Source organism: Rhyacophila brunnea, unplaced genomic scaffold, assembly GCF_057557595.1.
Source record: "Rhyacophila brunnea isolate RB1 unplaced genomic scaffold, BYU_Rbru_1.0 scaffold_19, whole genome shotgun sequence".
Lineage (NCBI taxonomy): Eukaryota > Metazoa > Arthropoda > Insecta > Trichoptera > Rhyacophilidae > Rhyacophila > Rhyacophila brunnea.
In genome coordinates this window covers 35976609-36002930 of record NW_028232848.1, presented here as the reverse complement: position 1 = coordinate 36002930, position 26322 = coordinate 35976609, and the positions used below count along the sequence as shown (strand labels likewise).

Genomic DNA, 26322 nt, shown 5'->3' with positions numbered 1-26322 from the left:
TCATAATAAAAACAAGAAAGTAACAAAAATCAATAATAATTACAAAATAAACCTAATATTACGTAATATTGTATTTTTTATTGATACAATTTTTGTAATGATATATTACATGTACCGTCTACACAATTAATTATTAACGTTAATTAATTTTAATAAAATACACAAACATAGACCCCTCCAAACCAATCGTCCCGCACCACACTCGGTCTTAATCGAGCGTATCACGAGGCACTACATTTGGTTGTGAAACATTATCAGTTTATACGCGTGAGAATGTTTCAGGAGCAGATACCCAAAAACTATGGTCGAAACGCACTAAGTGTGCTTTGATTGAGATTAGAGACTTTCTCATAAAAGTGCCCATGGGAGAGAGGAGCGTAGTGAACACACCAATATTAAATGAGCGTAAATGCATAAACCGAGAGCAGTTTTCAGTATTCGAGGTATAACGTATTCATGACACGTGTTTAAATTTATTCCGTATTCTTCCGTACTCGAGATCGGTTGCCTGCTTCTGCTCACCCGTTAGGTATCTCAGCTCCCATTATTTCTGAGTTCCCTGACAGTGAACAAACAAAAACAAATTATTCCAATTAGGTACTAAATATATAGTGCAAAAAAACAATACGGACATACAAAACATATCTTATCGGACGGGACCAGGGGGGATGGGGCCTTGTACAACATTATTATTTTATAGCGTCTTTCCACCAAGATTTGACTGTTAAAACCATTAAAAAATATTATTGTCTAGTTTTATTATATTGTCAGTCACTAGATGGGGAGGCTTATGTATATTAACATAGTAATAATAATCGGGGCAATAATTTCAAATTCAGTGACGGTAATACACGAGACAGATGATACGGTCGCTTCGTCAGAAAGTAAAGACACAGATCTAAATAATATCCTGACAACATTGATAGGTATATTGATAACACCCAATGATGGTTTATTCAGTTTATTGTACCTATTATAGGCAATTTTTCTCAACGAGGTCCCAAACTTGTCGTAAAAACGCCACTGCGAATTACGCAAATATTTCGCGCGGTCCCCCCCCCCCAGTAATGTTTTCATTCTTCGGATTGAATAACGATAAAACTAATAAATTGTTACTACATATTTCAATAGAAAAAATGGCCAAACGACAGGAAAGTGGCATATTCGGCACCTCTTTTAAAAACTTTATATAATAACGGGGTATAATAAATTTCATTTATTATACCCCAAAGACCCCTGATTCCCATTATGTGTGTTATGCTCTGTAGCGACTGATATAATGATTTGATTAAACTATTGAGGTTATTCTTAGGTAATGCTATAAATACGTACATAGTGCAAAACATCAGTTTTTGAATTATCATAAATTGGCAAACGATCATAAGTACTAATAAAAAAAATCATAAATTGTTTTTTTATTTAATGATTATGAATAGGTGGGTTTTCATAAAATGTACCTACATTAAAGCCTTAAATTAAAATTACATTATTTAATTTACAATATATCTACCTACCGACTATTATATTATTAGGTTATATTTTTCAAAATCGGAAATTATAATTTTGTCGTCATAGATACTGAATCATAGTTATTATAAATGGCACAGTTGACAATTGGGGTTTTTGGTGCTAATCATCGGTAAGTGAAATCTGCCGCGGTTCACTCAGACGTGTTAGTTTTTATTGTCTATTGACAATGCTGTACATTGTGGTGATTATGGTAATAATTGGCAGTGTGTTTAACGTTGAGAAAATACATCGCTTTCATTTAAACTTGCTATATTATATTATATTTCGTGGGTATTCTGCGAAAAATCACTAAGTCAAAATTTTGCTGTTTTGACTTAATGATGAGGTAATCATATTAAGTGTACGCTCTATAGCAGGGGGGGCAAACTTTTTGGATGGAGGGCCAAATTCAAGAATTCAAAATGAGTGGCGGGCCGCAAGTAAAATACCATTTTTAGATATACACTATTTATTATCACGAAAAATAAACATTACAAAAAAAATAATTAGAAGAACGAAACTGTTTTTTTAACATTTTTTAAATTCAGGTGTTAATTTTGTAGTTGATATTCTCAAAACTGCTTGTAAATGGGCATCGGAGATATTTGATCGTAAAGAATTTTTATTGAGGTTCATGATCGAAAATGTTTGTTCACATATATAGGTTGATCCAAAAATAACGAACATTTTTCTTGCATAATCTTTAAGTTGGTCGAATTTGTCTGAATTAAGGGCTTTGTAAAATTTGGAGATTTCTTCACGACGATGCAATTCTCTTAAATCAGTGTCACACTGCAGATCAATAATCTTAAGTTGTAGCTCTGTCGGTACACCATGCCCCCCACATCTTGACGCGGGCCCCGAAGCCAGGGTCTTGGGCGGGCCCCCTACCTATCGCTATGGTTAAAGGCAGTCTGACGCTCTCCAGTATTGTTTTTCAAATGGTGTTCGAGGTCAAATAAAATTCAGTGTAATTTAGCGATTTTTTAACACAGTATTTCTCAACACGTCACAACAACTATATGTTTTAAAATGGTAATAAGTTAGAAGTAAGCTAGCGCCGCAGGCGACTTTTTTTTGCTATTAGAGCAAAATTAAGATGTGTGTTTATCTCATTTATCTGGTCGACCCGTCACGCTGGGCCCCCCCTGAGCCCGGGCCCCTAGGCTAGAGCCCTGTCAGCTCCCCCCTTGTGGGGGCCATGCGGTACACTATCAATATCTATTGAAAATGGATTGCGTACTATTGCTAAACTTGTCTCAATTTTTTGGAAGTCACCAAATCTTTGTGAAAAATCGTCATTCAGAGCTTTAATAATTTTACCATATTATTCAAATTTATATTCTGGTATATTCAGCAACTTTAAAGTTGGAAAGTGGTCCACGTTGTTATTCGATATTTGTCGAAGGATTAACTTGAGTTTTAATTGAAATCCAATCAAACTTTTTACCATATCATGGGCATATATTTTTTTTCCTTGCAACGCGGAGTTAAAAGTATTTAAATATGTCACGATGTTCAACGTCGAAAATATTGGTTACATAGTGTGAGACGAGACGCAAGGAAGACGTACCTACTGAGATAACACATTTACGAAACAACAAATTCTTCAAATTTTAATCTATTGTCAATATTTCTTAAAAAATTATAAAAAAGTTATTCGTAATCAGAAGTACAATTAATGATGGCGGGCCGCAAAAAAATACCCAGCGGGCCACATGCGGCCCGCGGGCCGCAGTTTGCCCCCCCTGCTCTATAGTCTACAAAAACACACACAGTCATATCTATAAAACTGGCGAAGATAACTTATGTTATAAGTCAAAAAGACATACATCTATTCAGAGAAAAAGCACTAAATGGACTTAGTGCATTTGCTTCTCTCATTCTCAGGCTATATTCACAAAATTCTGCGTGCGAAACTGCACTAAGTCATACTCAAAGCAATATCGCAGAAAGGAATTTGTCTTTTATATATATGTTACACCGAATGTGCGAAATTGACTATTACATGAAATGGGCAAAATTTTGGCTAATTCATGTAATAGTCAAGCCTGTTGCCTTATGAATTCGCCAGGGTATGGAATTCTTGAACTGTCAACATGACAGAAGAAAAAGTAAATTTAATACGGATGGTTTTATTAGTTATAATTGGACATAATATAATACTATTATTATTAGGTTAGGTTAGGTTTTGTAATTCTGAATTAAAGTATTCAACTGAATGTCCATTTTGAGGTTAGCTATCAAGTGTCAACAAACTATCACAAACATTCAATCGACCAAGCACGAATCAAATCACGAAAATACTTTTCAATAAAATTCTTCCGTTATCATATTATAGTTCTAGATTTTTTTTGCGCATAGTAAATGGATATGAACGTTATTGCAGTTATTGATTGGTATATTTTTATATTATAATCAATGACATTTGCACATTTGTTTAGTTTGATTAGTTGCAAAAAATACCACCGGAGCGCGATCATCTATTTTGACCATAGATAATATATGGACATTTTGACCAATGCATGAGCATTTTGTTACATTTAGTTTAGTTTGTCCAATACATGAACTAGACAGAAAAATTACTGCCGAATTCACGCACTCTCCAGATATTTTGTCTAATTCATGAACAAGGTAACGGGCTTGCATTTTTCATGATTTAGGCAAAATTTTGCCCATTTCATGTAATATTCAATTTCGCACATTCGGCGTAACATATATAACAAAAGTTAAGACCGTCCAAACTTTCAAACTCGATTACCTACCTCAAAAGTAGTATTTTTGACTTAATGCTTATTCGCAGAATACACACGATTAATTTCACATGCATTATTTAAAGTGCGTAAAATTTAAAGATATTCTGCGTTTCGTGATCCATGTCCTCTTGGTTTATTCAATTGGCCTGTCCTAAAACCCCCTATCATTTATAATGTGATCAACCCAGGATATCTTCATGGTACGCCGTACAGCGACATCTTGAAAGTTTCCAGTGTCCTCATTGCCCGTTCCTTAAACGTCCAGGCTTCGACTCCGTATACCAGTACGGGTATCAATCCCCTTCCATCGCGTAGGTATTTAACATACTTAATTATGACATAATTGTATTATTCAACACGTGAATTTAATCAACTCAAAAACCGTTATATAATATTATAGGAAAACGACCCTTTAATTCTGTTATCTATTTGCTACCTTTGCAACACGCCACTCCAGTCTTTATAGTGGAATATAGGACGTTCGCAATTTCAATATACAATATGCACGGCCGTAAAACGGGGGGACAGGACGGGGTGTCGCATAAAAACCAGTAAAAATAACAACAGGTAAGGCAACGCATAAGGTAGAAGCAAGTTAGTGAACATGCGTCCTCGGGTATCACCCCTATCTACCATCGTCTCTATTCACCGGGTGTTCGCTCTCGCGAATCGGGGGTTCCCCCATGACTGCGGTTCTCAAATAAAAAAAGGTAGTTTTATTTTTTTAAACAAAGCGTTTTCGGGGTGATTTCGGAAACGGACACACGTTGGTCGATCTGCTTCATGGTAGCTACCATTACATATCGAATGTGTTTAGGAAAAAGGGCGTAACCCTCACAAAACAAATTTTACAGGAGAGGCAAAAAACGTTTTTTGAGAGATTTAAGTTTAATAGTTTTTAAAAAATAGGCACAGACATTAGGTGCATTATGATTGATGATTTGGTGTAATATTTTTGATCTAATAATAATTAAAGAAGTTATTACAGAAAAATCATTAAAATTGAGGATAAATGCTTTTTTCCAAAAATTAAAAATTAATTAATCTCAATTAAAACCTAAATTCAGATAATAATTCGGCATTTGCGGCTTACTTCCTTTTTATAGAACGTGTATTTAGTTGTATACATTGTTAATATCTAATAAAAGTACTTTTCGAAAAATCGAGAGTTACGCCCTTTTTCCTAAACACAGTCGATATCACACTATAACCACACGCAAAGTAAGCATTAAAACCGAACCAATGACAATAAAAATAATTTGATGTCATGATCTATATTTGTTTTTTTTTTTTAAATATGGCACCTACTTAATAGAAAAGTAATAAACAAGAGTATGCATACGTCATAGAAATTACTTGCTCTAGATATCTAGATAATAACACGTTGATTCTGTACGTCACTAAAATATAAAATATATTCACCATTTTTCAAATTGTACGTACGGCTAGATAATAATATGATTCCATCAAGCGAGAATTCACTGTTACAGATTATATCAGATTCGCCACTTGCATGATGAGTGATCAAATTCGTCAGCTTTGACAGAATAATATGTTCAACACACCATTATTAATTTGAGTGTTAGGATACTATAGAGCGGGTGTAGCATGCACATTAAACAAAATTATTTTAACTATTTTCTCACGCGCAGAAATAAATGTAGAAACATATACAACAGAGCTAAGTAGCTATTTTACAATGCATACAAGTGTCTCCTTTTCTGTGAAATAAGAGGACTTATGGAAAAGTTATGGATATTCTCTAACACACGGTCCTCGATGGACGAGAAAGAAAAACTGCTTCAGAACTCATAAGTCGCGGAGTCGAATCTCAAGTCTGGCGTATTTATTCAATGTATGTTCGGATCCAGAGCAGTGGATCTAAGAGGTTGAGAGAATATTTAGAAACTATTTCTAATTAAAATCGTCAGTTAGGAAACATATTAGGCAAGCGGTCCAAATCCACACCAGACTGCTCATCTAATGATAATGATGGTGTTGGCAGGGTGGTTAAAAGTGGCAAAACATTACATAGCAATCAAGTGACATGACAATTATAAGAGATCTTGAATGGATAAATCACATCAATATTGTCATCTCCACGAAATGACGTAAATCCACAAAAAACGGTAAGTGTATATTTTTGACAATACCGCTTTCATTTTTTAGCTATAGATAAAACCATTAGAGCCCCTAAGGCCATCCGCCAACGTGAATGTCAATGGCGGCTCGCCGACGGCAAGACTGGCATCTCTCAGTTTCAAAATGTCCGCGACCGAAACCGAAAAGACGCGACATGCTAGTCTCCCAGCCTCTCAGTTTCCAGTCACCCATAAAACAGTGGGACCAATATCAGTAGATTCGATTTCTTATCAAAATTGGTAGCACTGAACTGAACTAAACATGTAATAACAAGTCAAGACGTCAAAAGTTAAAGATGGGCGAACCGATTTTTAATTTAAAATATGTGGCAGATGTTGAGAAATACTCCTGCCTGTATAATTACAGGCTGCCAGAATATTCCCGTAAAGATATTACGGGAAAAGCTTAGAATGAAGTAGGAATGACAAACTGTCAATTGAGGTTATAAGATTATTAGGTTTCAGTATCGCCGTGTGCGAAGCATCAGTCACTGACAAGTTTATGAGTTCCATCACCAACCAGTTCGTCAGATTTTAGTTTCTGCGTGAGGGGATGGCCTAAATCTACATAAATCTCCGTAATTACCCTAAATAGATAGGTTCAGAATATGCATAACTTGCAATATTACATCAACATTAAATTTTAAATGTAAAATATTTCTGCTCAGTAGGAAATATGTGCTAATTTATGGAATCCATGCATAAAGTGCTCCGATTTTAGATGATGATTTTAGATTTTAGCGATAGCGTGACCTTGATAACTAGGTAAGTACTACATATTGTTCATTATAACGAGTTTAATATAGGTAATGCGGTTAAATAATAAATTCACGGGTTAGATTAGTTGAAAATAGTATATTCAGATTTGTTGATACAGAGTAATAATATATTTATAATTTATATAACGAAACCGCTTTTGGTCGTTATTAAACGCCGTGGATTGAGTATGTTACAATTAAATAATATCTATCCCCCCTTTGATAAGCGCTGTTCTAGGGGTTGACACAGGAATGGTCGATACAAAAGCTCGGCGGGTAGATACATGCAAGGGGGTGATTGAACCTTCGCAGTCTGTTAACCCGGCTCAGGTTATCCGGCGCGAACGAGGACGTTTCGATTCGATGCAGCGACATCCAACGCATCCGAGATCCGGAAACCATGCCTTCGGATCTGTAGGTTGTTACCATAAGCGTGGCGATAAATGATGACGTACTTAAATTATTTCTTTATTAAACTAATAATAAGCAAGATTTAACAATACGACATTATTAAGGTGATTGATCAGTGAAACGACAAATAATTTTCAACCATAGGCGCGACGAAATTTTGCACTCGCTCCCATTCGGAGAGAGAATGTAGAGCTGGAAACACGTCATTTTGCTTCGTGATGGCGACGGCCGTAATAATTCTTAAATCGTGTAAAGATGACTTAAAACGTTACCCATTTACTTTAAAAAGAACACATGTCAATGAATTTATTATTATTGTTACTGATAAAACAATAAACAGAACATTAACTGGACACATGTTGGATTTATAAGACAAATTATTTTTGGTTTGACATGCCTCATTTGCACCCGCGACCCGCAATCCGCGCATCGCCTAGCGACGATCTTTTTAGACCGTGTCTCAACTGAGGTATGGCCTTAACGAATTTCCATTAGGTATTTTTTTCTAATGATTTTTCCAAGAGGAATATTTCAGTAATTGATGAAGTTTTGAACTTTTTAAACAGGATTATCTTCAGCCACTATATTATATATTCACCAATGACAAACGTACAACTGGAATAGAATATAGTTATGTGTTGTTTACATATTATGTACCGAATAATATGTACTAAACATGGCCAAGGGGGGAGATGACAAGGCTCTAGCCTGGGGGCCCGACATGACGAGTCGACTAAATAAATGAGATAAAAAAACATCACAAATTTGCTCTAATAGTAAAAAAGTGGTGCTATTTTTCTTTAATAATGATTATATTTTAATGAAGGTATGTAATTGTGCGATGTAATTTTTAATTGTGTCACTACTTGATAACTCTATAATTAAGTGGAGGTAAAAATACACAAAATACCCTTAATTTTACCGTGAACGCCATTTTGGAAAACGCTACTTTAGTTAGAGCGTCAAACTGCCTTTAACCTTGGCGATATGTAGGGGGGCCCGACAAAGATCCTAGCCTTGGGGCCCGCTTCAGGATGTTACTAAATGAACACAATAAAAGATTAACTATTTTTTTAATCATCGAATAATTCACAAGATTTAAGAATGTAACATTCTAATTATTGAACATACATACATAATTTGATTTAAAAATACAAAAGCCGATGATCGTCAATAGTAACTCAATTTAGAAAGCGTTTCGCATTAGTTAAAATTTGTCACAATTAATTAGTATGGTACATATTGGTCTATGTGCATGGGCAAGAAACCCGAGAGACGCTGGTTCGATTCCAGCTTGGGTGTCGTATTTTTTTCAAAAAGGTTTTTCTATTGTTTAGATATTTTCACAGAAGTGTATTCAAAATTATGTATGTACAATAAAAATCCTGAAAGGTGGCGTATAAGCAAAGAATCCATTCATGCATTGAAAAATTATGTATTAAGTAATTTAAAAAAAAATATGTTGATTTCCATCAAGTCGATAGTATTAAAGTTGTCTTAGTTTAAATCAATCCTGCATGAGGACGGACTTTTGCAAATATCACAACGAAATAATGATCTTCCTCTTCTTTGCGCATGTCCGCCCCATAGCTGGAGCATATTATGGACACCACACACCAGTGGCGAAGGGTGTTAATATCCGCCATAAATAGTGCACACTCAACTTTGTCAGTCATATATATATATATTTGTTTTCATTGGAATAAGACTATAATTTACAGATTTGGTTAGTTTTTAAAATCCAATTAAACCCTGCGAAACCAAGCCATAATAGATAATAGTCAAAAAATACTCGTACATCTATAAAATATTTAAAATTATACAATTAAATCTTACATAACTTTGGATATTGTATAGATATAATAATATTTCTATCTATTACAGCTTGGTTTAGGCAGGGCTTAATGAATTAAAAAAAAATAACACAACAATATGTGTATTATGTATTCTTAATTCAACAAAAACAAATAAATATTAATGAAAAAGTGTGTACAATTTTGTCGTAACGCATACTTTCGGCGAAAATATTATGGTTTGGTTAGGCAGGGCTAAATTGATTTTTAAAAACTAACCAACACCATCTGATAATAATTGTAGTCTTAGTTCAATAAAAACAAAATATGTAGATACGTATTACAAACAAAGTTTAATGTGCACTACGTGTGGCGGATCTTAACAGGCTACCTCTACTCTTCGCTACTGCCACACACTGTCGCTAGCCAGTCTTCTTTCGTCGTTTCGGGTCATAATGAGAGGTAAGTACTAATAATTTATTATTTATATAATTTACAATGATAGCATCACAAAAAGTATGTGACAAAATCGCAATACAACAATGAAAACATTTTTATGAGCCGCGATATTTCGCCTCGCCGGGAAACCTTTGCTGACCTTGACAAACCTGATCTGAGACGGTTCGCTTCAAATGTTGAAAACTCCACTACGCACCCAGCGTCGAGATTGCCGTGTTTGATTATGTGCAGGTAAAATGTGACAAAAACTAATGGCTTGACCGTGTTGATTTTATAAAAAAAAATAATGTAGGCGACAAAGTTATCTTCCAAAGTGAATTTAATTTAGATTCGTGTACGTATGTACTCGGCGGAACCGGATTCGATTGATACCGTCCATCGAGAATAGGTCAGCCCTTCCAGTGGTATTCGTTTGCAATGAACCTTTAGAAGTATTTAGTTAATGAAATAACAACGAACTGTATACACCACTAACTACAGCAGTGGCGAAGGGTGGAGATAGGCTGTTAAGATCCACCATAAATAGTGCACACTAAACTTTGTCAGTCATAGGTACGTATTTGTTTTCACTGAATAAAGTCCACAATTTACAGATGCTGTTGGTTAATTTTTATAATTCAATTAAACTCTGCGAAAACCAAGCCCATAATAGATAATAGTCAAGAAATCTATAAAATATCTAAAATTATGCAATTAAATCATACATAACTTTGGATAATTTATAGATATAATAATATTTTTTATCTATTATAGTTTGGATTAGGCAGGGCTTAATGAATTTTTAAAAAATAATAAACAATATGTGTACTATGTATTCTTAATCCAACGAAAACAAATAAGTATGAACAAAAAAGTGTGCACAATTCTCTCGTATCGCCTAAAATATACCAAAACTATTATGGTTTGGGAGGCAGGGTTTAATTTACTTTTAAAAACTAACAAACACTATCTACAAATTGTAGTCTTAGTTCGATGAAAACAAATACGGTTGACTGACAAAGTTTAGTATGCACTATTTATGTCGGATCTTAACAGTTTACCTCCAACCTTCGCCACTGTTAACTGCAGTGTATGCGATGAGCTGGATATTGTAAAATGGATAATATTGCAAGACTCCGCTGGGTAGGACATGTAAAGAATGGACAACATATTATTATCATCGACAAAGCGCCTAATACCGAGCTAGAAGACTCCAGACGATCTGATTGTCCAACTGACGTTCCAGAACAAGGGAGAGGAGATGGTGGAGAGCACAGTTGGAGGCAGACTGATCTCAGACCTGGATGTACCGCCATTAATAATAATAAGCAAAAAATAATATTCCGAACTACTTCAAGATTGCATAGCGCTGTATTCGGTGTAAAGGACGGAAGCGAGGATCAAGGATTTTATAGGACGGAAAGGCGAGAACGTAAATTGATACTAAGTCTTATCGTCTCCCCATCAACTTACTGCAAGTATGTTAATTTTCAGTTAGTTAATCGAGTTTGAAGATTGAACTCAAATGCGATGTTGGTTGGTATAAATGTACGGTAAAATGCAATTCCGGCTGGCAAATATAAACCGATTGATAAAATGTATCAACTATTTACTAAAAAGAGATCAACACTACACAAATTGTGATAATTGATCGCAATTCAAGTCATTTTAAATGAGAAACTGAGTGACGTTATGTAGGTGCTTACGTATCATGCATATGAAACACATTGTTAAATTCATTGCATAGTTGAATATAAATTGCAACTAAGTATGTAATAACAAATTAAAGCAGCCAAAATTATACATCCATGTTCCTTTAAGTATATATCAATTAAGGACCATTACACGATGCATAGTCTTTGGGACCATCTATAAAAAAAAGATGGAAACATTAAAACTATCACTTCAGTTCCATCAAAACGTCTCTGTGTCTATAAATGCATCGCATGATATCAGTATTTCTTTTAATAAATCATTCAATGAATAAATCAATCAATCAACGAGGTGCGTTAATTGTATAATATGTAAGAAACATAGGCACCTACTCAATACTATAATTTATCTGTTCAACGTTGTCCTTGTTTGATTCAGAAAATGTACATTAAAGGATCATTCATAACTAATTATTCCAGAAAATAAAATTGCCATTTCAATTAATGCAGAATACGTGGAAGTCACCAATCACAGCTAATATTTAGTGATAAGCCTACAACAGAGTATGGCATCAGAGCTCGGTGGACCTGTTTCTTAGCAATCAAAATAAAAATGCACTTATTTTTTATTGGAAATTAATAATTTAACCATATTTTAAGACAATACAACATGTAGCACGAATTAAGAAGGCCACAAAAAACTTCTTTTCTCTTTCGACCATGTCCGATCCTCACAGGATCATATGGGCCTCCACAGAGTAGAGGTTTGTATTGACAGATTTTGTTTTTTACGAGAAATGGATGTCAGCCACTTGCTCAACCTATTAGGTCCATACTCTGACACACACAAATTGAAAAACAATATGTGTACTTGCCAGACCCAGGATTCGAACCTGGGACCCACGGCGTTATAGTCCAACGCTTAAGCCGCGCGGCCACCGTGAGCGTAATAGCCACACAAAACTATTTGATGATAATTAATTGGTGCTCAAAATATATTTAAAATAATGCAAAGTGTTCCAACATTTTGTTCATGATGCAGTATAAACGAGATCCAACACGAAAATGACAATAGTCGTGTATTTGCAAGCTTCTGAAGCAACACCTGTCATTAAAGATCCAACATGAAGAAGAGGATGATTACAAGTAGGTAGGGACAACGAAAAAACTTTACTAATGTATAGGTACCAGTTTCCGGATTCACTGAGTATACCTGTTTATAATATGATTTAAGTAATACCCTAATATAATTAGAAATACTCAAATTTATTATGTTTGAACCAAGCTTACTCAAAAATAACCAGAATGGACTTGGTTCACTATGCTTGTGGAGCATAGTGAACCTAACCGATTTTTTTTTAAACGGTACATGTTCAAACACGCGCGTTAACATCATTTTACTCCCTACTTCAATTATAGTGTGTCAATTTATGGCTACGGCCGTATGTTGTAGCTTAACCACTGGGGAATGCCAAAAGAAATGGCGTATTTAAAAAAAACACTACCTTATTCTTAGGTCAATAATTATTATAAAGCAATCATTATTCGTAAGATGTCTATCACACTTGAATGGTCAAAGGCATAGCTTATAATGAGTATCTTTAGAATTATCTTCAAATGTGTTAATCTTGCCCATTTTTTGAATAATAAAGTGCCCAATTTTTGTCAAATTTGGGATCACAGAGATTATCGATATAATTTTTTATCGTAAATATTTCACTATAATAATGTCGATATAAATTATACTGATGATTTTATAAATGCGTTTAAAAATTAATAAACGTAAAAAATCTTAACACCACTGCACATTTATGTACTGAAATATGACTATATTCTAAAACATTAGAGCGAGAGGTTTAAAAGAATACTATTTTATGTAATAAAAATACTTTATGCAGTCATCAAATGTTTAAAATAAATATAAATGATAATAAGGCTTCAAAATTATATAAATAGATTATCTACAACGTTTAAGGTATGTCCAGGATCATGCTTTGAAAATAGAACAAAGCACCATTTTGACCTATGCTGAGCATCCCCCCCCCTTCCCATCCCCCTTAAGCCGCTCGGACATCGTGGGCGCCAAGGATTTAAAAACATAATATATTTCACAAACATTTCTGATATCGGTATTAATTACGCAATAATACTGATCAAATGAATTATATTATTATAACACCTATGTACCTATAATTATTATAACGATGTCTATGCACGACGCTATTGTTATCAATATTATCGCAAATCATCATCACACCATCTTAAAAATAATCATTTGCACTGATAAAATTTAAAAAAAAACTCATTTAGTATTAAGTAAGTGAAATTAATAAATAGCACTAGCGAAGGGTGGAGGTAGGCTGTTAAGATCCGCCATAAATAGTGCACATTAAACTTTGTTAGTCATACACATTTGTTTTTATTGAACTAAGACTGCAATATACAGATGGTGTTGGTTACTATTTAAAAATCAATTAAACCCTGCCTTAACCAAACCTTCATCGTTTTGGTATACTTTGGGCGACACGACAAAATTTCGCACACTAATTCATACTTCATTCATACTTATTTGTTTTCGCTGTATTAAGAATACATATTACACATAATATAGTTGGTTCATTTTTGCCTAAAGCAAACTATAATAGAGAAATAACGTTATTATATCTATAAAATATCAAATATGTATGATTTAATTGCATAATTTTAGATATTTTATAGATTTACGAGTATTTTTTGACTATTATTTATTATGGCTTGGTTTCACATGGCTTAATTGAATCTTAAAAACTAACCAACACCGTTTTTCTACAAGTGGCGCGTAAATCATCGAAAATACAACGTAATCAAATACGCCAGCGCACACTGGATTTGACGATGCCTTGTGCCCCGCCTGCCGCATGAGTCACCGTTTTTCGCTTCTCAGCGATACGATTTAACGAAAATACAACGGAGTCCATTCATTGAACACAGCAAGCAAAATCACGCCGCTCGAAGCGTCGTCGATAAGACGGGCGAGAAGCCATTATTAACGCTTTCGCTGCTGAATAGATAATGAGATTTTAATTGCCCCCTTTAAAATGCACGTTAATTACATCGATCGGCCGCCTGGTCATTACGCACCGTGTGCGTCTTCCGCGTCCAAAGTATTAAGAACAATGTACGCTTTGTTTAGTTATTGCGTGTCCGATATTTAATTACAAGCCCCGAGAAATAATATTTGTTATGAGAGGCGCTGTAATAATAATTATTTTGTGCTTCTTGGGCCCCTTATTACATAGGTGAAGGGTAATGCGCGGCAAGAAGCGTGTGATTATGGTTATGAATATACGCTTCTTACGCCGACTTCGCCCGCTTGTCCGTCTTGGTGGGCTTTATGCCATACTTCAATGAAAACAAATACGTATGCCTGACATAGTTAGGTGTGCACTATTTATGGCTGATCTTAACAGCCTACCTCCACCCTTCGCCACTGAATTAATTAATAGAGACGGATTCATAAAACGAATTCAGCCGTGAAGCAAAATGTGACCTGTCGGAACCGAAACGTTTAAAATGCCACAAAGTACGCAGATTGCGTGTCCACCGATAAAAACAAATAATAAGTAGGAAAATTCCATGATTACATTTGCCTTATCTTTTTATTCAAGTTGGTAAAACGTGTAAACCGCCACAGTGAGATGTATAGTTTATTGTAATGGAACTTAGGTCTCAATAGTTTCATGGGTTATGTTTATGTATTTATTTTTTTCAAACAAACATAAAATAATGGTAAATAATCCAGTAAGAAAACAACTTTAGAAACAATAAGGTTATACGCAATCTACCCGGCACTGGCGAAGGGTAGAGGTAGGCTGTTAAGATCGGGCATAAATAATTCACATTAAATTTGACAGTCATACATATTTGTTTTAACTGTACTAAGACTACACTATGCAGATAGCATCGATTAGTTTTTTTTAAAATTAATTAAAACCTGCGTAAAATCCGGTGTACGTATATGGCAACGAAGAACTAGGGACCGAGAAGAGTGGAATGAGTTAGATGAGGCCTTATCCAGCAGTTGATCGACCCCGGATGATGCAGTTATTTTATTAATTAGATTTTTTATTGAATACTGAATATAATAATATGCACACACGATTTGAGAATGCTAGATTCGTGTTATTGAAAATACCTAGGTACCTACTTATTTAATTGTTTACATAAGTTTAAATAACCTCAGGATCAGATTAGGTCCATTTGTTCTAGGTTTTTTCCCCTGTGTATTTTTTAATAAATAAGTCTTTATTATAAGCATGTAAGTACTAAGTATTATAATAATTAAAATAAACTAAAATGTAGACAATGGTATCGTCCAGTTAGTAAGGAAGGAAATTGTCAACTGGTCCAAAATAATACTTTTTTTACCAACTATGCAGGTAAATCAAATCAATTTAACGACAACAAGGCTTGAAAACTATTTAATTAAAATAATCTGTGTTACAAAACACCTACATATTATAAGTATTTACTATTATGTAAGGCTAGGTAAACTGAATTATTTAATGTCACGGAAACATAGCTTGATTTATGTATGTAGGTAAGTAAGTAAGTAGATACCTATCTGATAAGTGACTCGATAATATAAAATCCATCTTAAATCATCATTTCAGTGTTTAATTAAATTAAACGTAGGTATACAAACGAAATATTCACAATCATCCTATGTAGTATAATGTATAGAATATTTTATTTACTGGCTGATAAACGCCGTTGTAAACACTAGATAACTTACCTACTTATATCACAATAAAGATTATAAAAATCTATATGATGTCTTTAATCCAACAGAAATATTATCTACATATTCAATTTAATCTATTTATTGAAGTGGCACTCATACAGCATGGCTCCGTTCGAGGCTCACAGGGGCCTAATTACAAATAATTACAAGATAAAAAGAACTTTTTATATACAACGTTTTTAAATTCTGTTGAAGCATATAAACTTGACTTGACTAGCTAAACGATCAAAAAAATTTGTACTTTACATGTCATATTGATTTCCATGGTAACGCACGTATATATTAATAATTTAGTTGCTAGGACCCCAGACCCCTAGCAACCGATAATGGTGTCGAAATAACTTTTCATACAAAACAGAATTAAATGAAAATGAATTCAATTCTACTTAAAGATGGCTAAAAGTATTTAAAAAATGCATTTGCATCGTGTTCTGATATAATCTAAAAGTTTCAAATGTCTAGCTGGTCGGGAAGTTAGTTAAAAATCGATTGCAAGATTTGTACCGGACAAAGAATCACCGTACAAATAAGAATACGAGCTAAGAAAAACGTTGTAAAATGCATGTTTTGAGTTAGCCCCGTTTCGATAATTCTGTAATTATATTTATTGGTGACACAAAGCTCTATGTCGTACATATATCCGTTTACAAGATAATTTGAATACAGTGTGGTTTATTTAATGAATTTAGTGTAGCAAAATCTTTATTTGTGTTTATCTCAAAACTGTGTTATTGTAGATAGGCCCCTGTGATCCTAATTACCCGCGTTATAACTTTACATTAGAACAATTTTAATGGTTTCTTCATAATGTTGTTCGCTATCCACTTATCGTTTTCAAAAAATATGTGTATGGAATATCTAACATGCTCCAGACGACACTCGAAATAATCTAACCCCATTAATAACTTCTCCAAAATACCCATTTGGAACCCCGATATTTGAATTTGACGAAAATAAAAAATTACAGATGACTTTCGAGTAAAAAATATTTTATTATTAATATTAATAAAATAAGAAATGTGTAAGTACAGAAGTGAGTACATATTAATGATAAACGACATAAACAAGGAAGTCAGTTTACCAGCTAGACAAACACAGATGCTTTAATGGCATGAGGAAATATTATTTAAGTTATTTATTGGATATATTTTATCACAACAGCAAAATATGTTTCAGTATCTATGTAATGATTATTAAAATTAAAATACTAAAGCTTCGCAGTGACCACCACATTACCGATTTTTAATTGATAGTGCATTTAAATTTAAAGTCGATTTACTTGTCGGTCACACTACATGCGAAGTATGGTATCTACTTTGCATGCCAATAATAATAATATTATTATCTTATTCGTTATTAGTCTTATTACACAAAATTTGTTCGTGATGTACCTACCTATTTAATTTTCACAGAATTAATTACATACCTAAATATTTTGTACAATAATTAGTAGAACCGATTCAAAACTTTCTTCTTCTTTTAATCCAGACCACGACATTACAGACGTAACGCTATTAGGTATGTAGCATTTGAAACGACGTAATTCGATCGTGTATTACTTTCACCTCCCACGCACAAAGACCGCCACTGTATTGATATGTCGCCGAACAAAATATTTTTATAACTTAGTAATAAACACTAGATAACTAAGTATGTTGCCGTAATCAAATAATATTACAATCGAATACAGCTTACGAATTCTGATGTTTTGATTTATCTGTTGGCTTCTAGCAGGGGCGCCACTTTGTATGCGAACTGTCAAATTAAGTATGGAAAAAATGTAGTTCAAAATAACGCCACCCCCACTCGTTTTCTTTAGATTGGAACAAACCAAAATCCGTGAATTCCTACGTCAGGACATCGTACCCGTACGACTCTCCATAATATTATGTATTCATTTTTAATGACTAAAAAATAAATTAGTAATGTAGTGGAGCTGACAGCTATTTTTGCATCGGATTGAACTGAGGGTGATTATTTCGACCACCTTAATTAAAGTACAACCATACAATATTCATGCTCCTAAGATTGTTAGGTTACATAAAAGGCTAAAAACATAATATACGCGTAGTGAGTCAATTCAAGCTTAGCGGGATCCATTAAAACCATGTACCTATATTCCATTCAGTTGCTTCAGAGAGTTTCATTTCATTGGGGAATAAATCAGACAGCAGAAATATTGAAGATCGACACAGAAGAGGGAAATCCTCTACTCTACTCGATGGTCCAACAAAATAAGCATTTGAATGAACCTCATGAATGAGGAATACAGCAAAGAAGTCTTTTATTTTAGACCATATTATTTTCAATCTATGTGGTAAAACTTACTATGCCAAATGTTAGTTAGAAATTATATCACTACTTATAGAACTTCAGCATATTGCATAGTTACATTAACTAATCTAAACCTATATCTACTTTATGCATACCCAGTACTAAACTAAAGAAATAAATGATATTATGTTATACCTATTACAATAATATAAACATTGTTCTTATACCTAGGCTACTACCAAATTTAATGCAAATGGTCTGTAAATAAGGTTAAATTGTACCTGGACGAATCATATCACCACAGCGCTATGAAGAAAGTAGATCATAACTTAATACGAAGATTAGATGTTAGCCATACGTTCCGACATTGTTCTACGGTAAACTACGAATAATATGCACATTAAATCAACGTAATATTACATTTTGATGACTGTCAGAGACCTGTGCCCAGGACTTTCTGATTACAAGTTTGATATGCTACCTACTACTAGGTATGTACCTAGGTAAGTATCTACTAACTTGTGTAAAATAAATGTCATACTTGCGTAGGTACCTACGTATCTTATCTTTTCAACTCATCTAAAAACATTAAATTTATTGTTTTTGTGATTGGTCAGTCATTATTATAATAAAAAATAACTACAATTAATTAAAATTCACAATTACGTAATACCTACCTATATTTCTATTATGATTTTGTATTAAATAATATTTTGTGATAAATATTTAGGTAATTTACCTATGTATTCGTAATAAGGGGGTGCGTTCTAGGGATAGATAAATAAATATATTATTATCTACATAGCCATACAATGACGTTATAGATTGTTTATAGTGGAATATAGAAAGTTGACATTCATGAACGTCACAATCACAAATGGGCATTATCGAACATTCCGATTGAAAAATATATTAGAATAGTATGTTAACAACAAATTAACAACCGAATGTGTGTCAAAATCTTTAAACATTCAATTATGTAAACTGAAACGGAAAGATGAGACATATTATTATTATTGGCATTTTTGAAGCTGTGTGGATATATTCAAATTGAGGTTAGAACCGTATAACTAATGAACAATTTCAATTTCAATTTCATCATAATTTTGAACTGATAGATTGCCATAGAAAGGTAACTAACTATGTAGGTATGTAATATTTGAAATGGATCAGTGTGTCTGTTTAATTATAATGTAAATCATATTACTTTTACCCGTTTTATTTCACAAGATAAACACATGTATTTTTTTCTTTATTTATTTTAACGACGATAAAATTTTGTTTAGTTTAGTGTGGGGATTAGTTGTAAAAGGTATTTCAAAGGTGTATTTACTACATTGCAAACGGACAACAACAAAGCAAACTCCGTTTTTCTTCAGAGTTTAGAGCATCGGCATACTTTAAATGGCCACAGAGGAACTCTACAAATTATCAGAGACCAGCAAAACTACTTCCTAACTGAACATTGGTGTCACGAAATTATTCACGGAACTGAGTAGGTACGACGATAATCAACAAAATAAATTTTATAACACTTGTTGACGTGGCGTGACGGTTAAATCGAAAAGTTTCAACGGAAAAGAAGATGACCAGCGCACGTTCGATTAATACGAGGTTAAAACGGCGCTGTCAGATGTTAATTAAACGGCCAGAGTAATGCGAAACGTACAATATAATCGAATTCGCCATAACATGGCGACTTCTGCGACGTCTTTTAACTCCCAGGGGCACCGACGTCTCGAAGAATTAGACACTTATCTTAAAGGAAATCGCACTCACCGTATTCCTTACAAATTCTTCGATGGATCTGAGGGCGGAATCCGTCAATTTCACATACATCAAGTTCTTATTTCCATTATAACTAGCCTCTGATGACAAACCATACTGAACACCTGCTGGCAAGGCCGCCATTTCTTAAGCACTATTCGCACTTTTGGACCAGCTGACGTCGGCGCTAGTCAACACAGATATCGGACACTCATTTTCTTAAATAATTTATCACAAATCACAACCGAAACGCAATATATACATAAAACTAGGAAAATAAAACAATCAATGCAATATATTAACACTTAACCACGTTTGATTATTCACATATGTCAGATTTTTCGTAATGGCAGCACTCCGCAGGGCGCAGAACCATACTACTGATGCTCATTGCTCATGCGCACTAACTCATTCTGACAGGAAGCGAACGCAGCGACCGCTTACGAGCGGACACTAATCAGCTGTTATTTTGGGCGCGGAAATTTGAATCGATAGGTATAACTTTTACATGATATTGTTCAATTTAAAAGTAATTATTGATTAAAACTGTTAGAAAATTACTGCAATATGAGTAGAATAGTAAAACATTATATAACTACTTCAAGCAAACAATGAAATAAATAAAAATATGATTTCATTCTTGGACCAAGTATCCACGTTAAATAATTAACTTTTCTTTGATCGCAAATTGAAAATAAAAATAAAATTATAATATTTTTATTTTTAATAAAATAATCGTTTTTGTTTATAAATGGGTAATTATCAGATCAATAATTTTAACAATTATATTTTTATTAAATGTGATTAGTGATTACACACTGAACTTTCATAATATTTCTTTTATTAAAGGAATAAATCACAAGATTTGAAAATATAACGTTCTTTATATTATTGAACATACTCAAAGATATTTCTATTAGGTATATTGTTTTCAAATTATTTATGTTCATTCTCATTAAGATAAGCATTACATTATCGGTGAAATTGGAAAAATATGTACGTTCAAAATAATAATTATGTCTATTTTTGGTGAAAGTTAATAAAATCAATTTCTTCAATTGTACCTAGCGATTTCTAAACGAAAACATATCATTTGATTTAATTACAACAGCAATTATATGAAACCGATAATGGGTAAAGTAATAAGTAATAACATAGAATAATATCTATTTCCCATAGCATAGCAATATTATAATAATAACAACAGTAACTGTATAACTGTTATACCTGAAATTTATTAATTTAAATATCATTATTAATAACATAATAATACACCATAAATTCAACTAGTATTTTTGATATTCAAATGCGATAATATATTTTCTGTATTATAAAATTTACGACTGTTTACGATATATTTTGATTGTTAAACATCTTGACTGAGATGTTCAGAAATTAAATACCTAACTAACTAACGTAATCTACCTACTATAATAATATGCATTCGGATAAAGTCATAAATAAGCTTCACGATTCTTCCAGTTCCAAATACTTACCTAGTTTACTAATTAATTGAGTTAGCATTCCTTATGATTATAGACTTCCAAGTTAGTTTACTAGGTACCAATTCTTAATAAAAAAAAACTTAATTAGACATAAGTGAAGATGGTATGTACATAATATTATTTTGGATTGCATGTTTGGAAAAGGTGATTGATAAACAATGATTCAGGATGAAAAGTTATATCTGTGAAAATTATAATTTGATTAGATCTTATTATGATATTTTGAAAAACCCCCAATTTTATTATTATGCTGTAATTCGAAGAATCTTTTGTAGACACTTCAATTTCATAATAAATAGCTTGATGTCATCAATCATATCAATGGAATCAAAACAATAAACCCACTTATCTACTTGAGTAGATAAAATAATAAAAAAAACAAAGTTTTGTCCTTATAATTTTTCTTAGAAATTTATTTTATATTAAAAATGATGGAACGTGGACGTGTAGCGACATCTATGAAAATTTAATATTAATAAGTTAACTTCAACGACAGAGATAAAGTAGATCGCTAACGTTAGAACTATTTTGAACCAATCAAAGTTCAATCCGTGGCCATATTACGTGACGTCACTAGTTCCACGTCGGAAGCCGTGAGTGCTGGGTGATTTTACCGTCAAAATACAATAATTTGATAGATAAATATTGTATTTTTCGGATATTTACAGTTTTAAACCAATCTACAAAAGATTTTTTCCATTTGGTGTATTTTTTGAAATCAGTGCAAACCCCCGGGCTCTCCTTTTGAGCTATTTAAAAACTGCATTCTTTATTTAGCGCGATGACATTTGTGTAACGCAGCAATATGTCAGTGCCAAGTAATGACATAAACAATATAATGGATTTCCTAATGAAGAAGGACGACGATAACAATCAAACTTTTCATCAAAAGATGGAGTCGATGGATGTGGGATTCGGCGGAAACGTATCAGACAGTTTTTTGGTGAGTATTCGATACATTTCACGGCGAAAATTTCGATCGCATTACTACCATTGGCGAACCTTTCTCTTTCCGAGAACCGCATTTCATTTGACCTATATGATTCACAAAACTGCGACTTTTGTGGCTGCCCATGCATTGTGTTTACCTGTGGAGGGAGTAAATCCAGTTATACAACTTTCGTCGATTAGACAGGCAAAAGTAATAGGCGGGCACCGTTATTTCGCGTGTCGAATTTTCGGTGCAATTTCTTGGCGACAGATTCGGCATAATCTCAGTCGGCTTTTGTGTAGTTATCAAATATTGTCGATTGCGTACTCCTTTCGGCTGATAACAGGGGACGTCTCGTTACACAATAGTGCGTTTTCATTACCTCTCTGCTCCGCGAAGTCGGATTGTCGACTAAGCAAGAAAACAAGATTACAATATTAAAAGCACATGTTGACAGTCGTTTACTACTTTGCTGTTGTGGCATATGGATCTCGTACGCAGTTCTCATTTACCTTTGATACCTGTTTCGTGTCGGCGAATACACCATGCGTGATTATTACCCGAAATTAAATACATTTATGTATCTAAAAACATATTGGAAGTGATTTTCCATATACCTAAATGATACAACAACATGGTCACGTTAATCTTGCCATATTTCATTAATTATATTCGGAGTTTTGGTAAATATTTTCAGACAATAAAGTGAAAAACATATTGTGAAACTCTATAAGGAATACAACGTACATTTAAAATGGATTTTATGTCATTGTTGGAGGTATGTAGCCATTTACTTTCCCTCCAAGAATTTATAATACTTTTACAATTTTTATTTATTCCCATCTGAAGATTGCAGACTATTATTGTAATTGCAATAGCATTGGTTTTTATTTCATCATGTTTCAATTAAAAACCACGTAAGTAGCATTTCCTCATAATATTGCAACCAGTGTTATTGTCAATATGTAATGACAGTGTCATTAAAATTTTTTGACGTAGTTATCCATATTGTCTTCAATATTAAATAAAAATAACATATGGATAGATGGTCACCGGTTTTTTTGGCCATGTCCGATCCTAAGAAGATCATAATATATGGGCCTCCACAGAGTGAAGATTAGGGGAAAAAGGTATGCCGCAGATGCCCGCATGAGATTTTATAACTTTCTTTTTTGACCAAACCTAACCTAACATAACCAAACCAAACCTAACCTACCCCAACCTAATATAATCTTAGTTTGTGATAATGATACATCAAAATGTATGAAAATTTCAAATTTTAAATTAACTATTATTGGTTCAAAAAGCATCTGCACTGACAGAAAAAGGTATTTAATATAATTGTCTACATGGAATAAACTGTTTTCGTTAAAAATATATATATAAAAGCTCATGTGGGCACCTGCGGCACAATTACCAAGATTTGTATTAACTTATTTTTTCTTTTTACGAGAAATGGATGTCAGCCACTTGCTCAACCTATTACGTCCATACCCTGACTCCAAACACAAATTGAAAAACAATATCTGTATTTGCCAGACCCAGGATTCGAACCTGGGACCCACAACGCTATAGGCCGACGCTTAATTCAGACATTCTTAATTCAGATCAGAATGATAGATTCATAAGCTACTGTGAACCGTTTTCTTCAGGCCATTACAAAATGTAAACAGTCCTTCTACCGATACATTGATCATTCGTTCTTAATCTTTGAGGACTGTCTTATATTTTTGCAATGCGTCTTTTCGATTGATATTTACCCCAAAATTCATGTTTGTCCTATATTTCTGAATAATATGTACCTATCTTATTTTCTTTAAATTTTTTAACTTTTCAATTGATAGCTCAGAATCTACATTTTTTAGAGAATTGTGAAAGAATCTTTATACTAAAAGCACTGAAAAATGAATAAGTTTGAAAATCACTGCGCTAATGTATAATTTTTAAAATTTAATTTATTATAAACCATGCCCTTGCTTTTTCGTACAAGGTTTGCACTAATGTATTAGATCATCCCATTAGTAATGTGGTTTTTTCAGTTTGATCTGAATTAATGATGCACTATTAATTCTGTGATGTAGGTAGGCGATATAATATATACTGCAGTAAATTGCATTGTTTCCTTCATTACATGTTCAATCATGGATCATTGATGTTGAAAATCATCGCTTTTCAATTCGTCAATCCATCAATCTGCTCATTATACTCTCAATCTGTATGGCGGGCCAGGTGATTGATGATGATGAGGTTAAAACCATAGTAAAACAAAATCTTAATGCAATGGTGGAAAAATTAGCTGAGTCAACTCATTCAATGATTCATTAACATCTGCAAAATATTGGTAAAGTATCTAAACTCAGTCAGGTTCCTCAAGAATTATCGGAACTTAATCAACAATAACTAATGGATATCAGCACTTTTCACTTCTGTGGATTATTAAACAAACCATTTTTTAAATGAATTTGAAACTATCATGAAGGAAATGTATTGTCAATAATTGGACTAGCTAAAGTCTGCTAAAACAATCAATTGAAGAAAAAGGGTCAATTTCATCACGTTAAGACCAGACCTCATACTGTACACAAAACCCTCCATAAACTAAGGTATTTTAAACGCAAAGTCATGATTCATCTACCATATTATTATCCTGACCTGGCACCATCAGAGTACACCCATATTTTCCGCAGTCGACAAAACCATATTAATGGAAAATGGTTTAGTATGGTATCTGAAGGGAGCGTGATTTATGGCTTCAGCTCAAAACTGAGAGAACTTTATCGTCAAGGAACATTTTAAATATAGATGGGAAGTCATCTTAAATAATAATGGAAAACATATCTTTGATTAAACTAAAAAAACATTTTTATGTGTGTGTCATTCTCAGAATATCACATTACTGGTGGAAACTTGTTTTCATTGAACAAAGACTACAATGTGATAGTGTTTGTTAGTTTTTAAAATTCAATTAAACCTGCCTAATCCAAGCCATAGTAGATAATAATCAAAAAATATTCATTTATCTATAGATAGAAGAATATTTTTTATCGTTTATGATATCTAATAGAGCTTAATGGATTTTAAAAAAATAACTAACACCATCTGTAATAATGTCTTTTTCATTCAACGAAAACAAATAAGTATGACTGAAAAAGTGTGCACTATTTTTGTCAGATTGCCCATAGCACACCTTAACTATTATGGTTTGGTTAGGCAGGGTTTAATTGAAGTTTAAAAACTATCCAGCACCATCCTTAAATTGTGTGGTGCTATTTATGTCGAATCTTACCAGCCTGCTTCAACCCCTCGTGCACTGCATGGGATGACCCTAATAATTATCACATTTACTCTCATCTGACTTACAACTCAATATTGAAGTGTAAATGTTGAGTAATTTAGATTTAATCGATTATTACAATTAACAGTGAAGGCGTGAAGCCGATAGAAAGGTTTATTTTACAAGGGCGTCTTTCCTTCTGTCAACATGCATGTTGTCTTCCATTAACTCAGTTTTATAAATAATTAAGTACACTCTCCTAATTTGATTTTAGTTAAACTAGTTCCTTAGGTGCCCACCAGCGCTTAATCAACTAAGTATAGCCATTAT

General features: G+C 33.3%; 2 protein-coding genes across 3 annotated transcripts in view; one reads left to right on the top strand and one right to left on the bottom strand.

The window, feature by feature from the left end:
* Positions 1-20630, bottom strand: part of Su(Tpl) (Suppressor of Triplolethal) — a 292305-nt gene extending 271675 nt beyond the window's left edge. Inside the window, exon 1 of the mRNA XM_085945997.1 lies at positions 20295-20630. Coding sequence (XP_085802123.1) covers positions 20295-20426 — 132 coding nt within the window. The 5' untranslated portion in view covers positions 20427-20630. The remainder of the gene's footprint in view (positions 1-20294) is intronic.
* A 1714-nt stretch (positions 20631-22344) lies between these two features.
* Positions 22345-26322, top strand: part of LOC147072980 (uncharacterized) — a 32033-nt gene continuing 28055 nt past the window's right edge. The window contains exon 1 of one of the 2 annotated variants that reach the window (XM_085945998.1): positions 22345-22730. In XM_085945998.1, the coding sequence (XP_085802124.1) occupies positions 22593-22730 (138 nt within the window). In that variant the 5' untranslated portion in view covers positions 22345-22592. Of the gene's footprint in view, positions 22731-22829; positions 23497-26322 lie in introns of those variants that run through there. The other variant, XM_085946000.1, reaches the window with a different exon arrangement.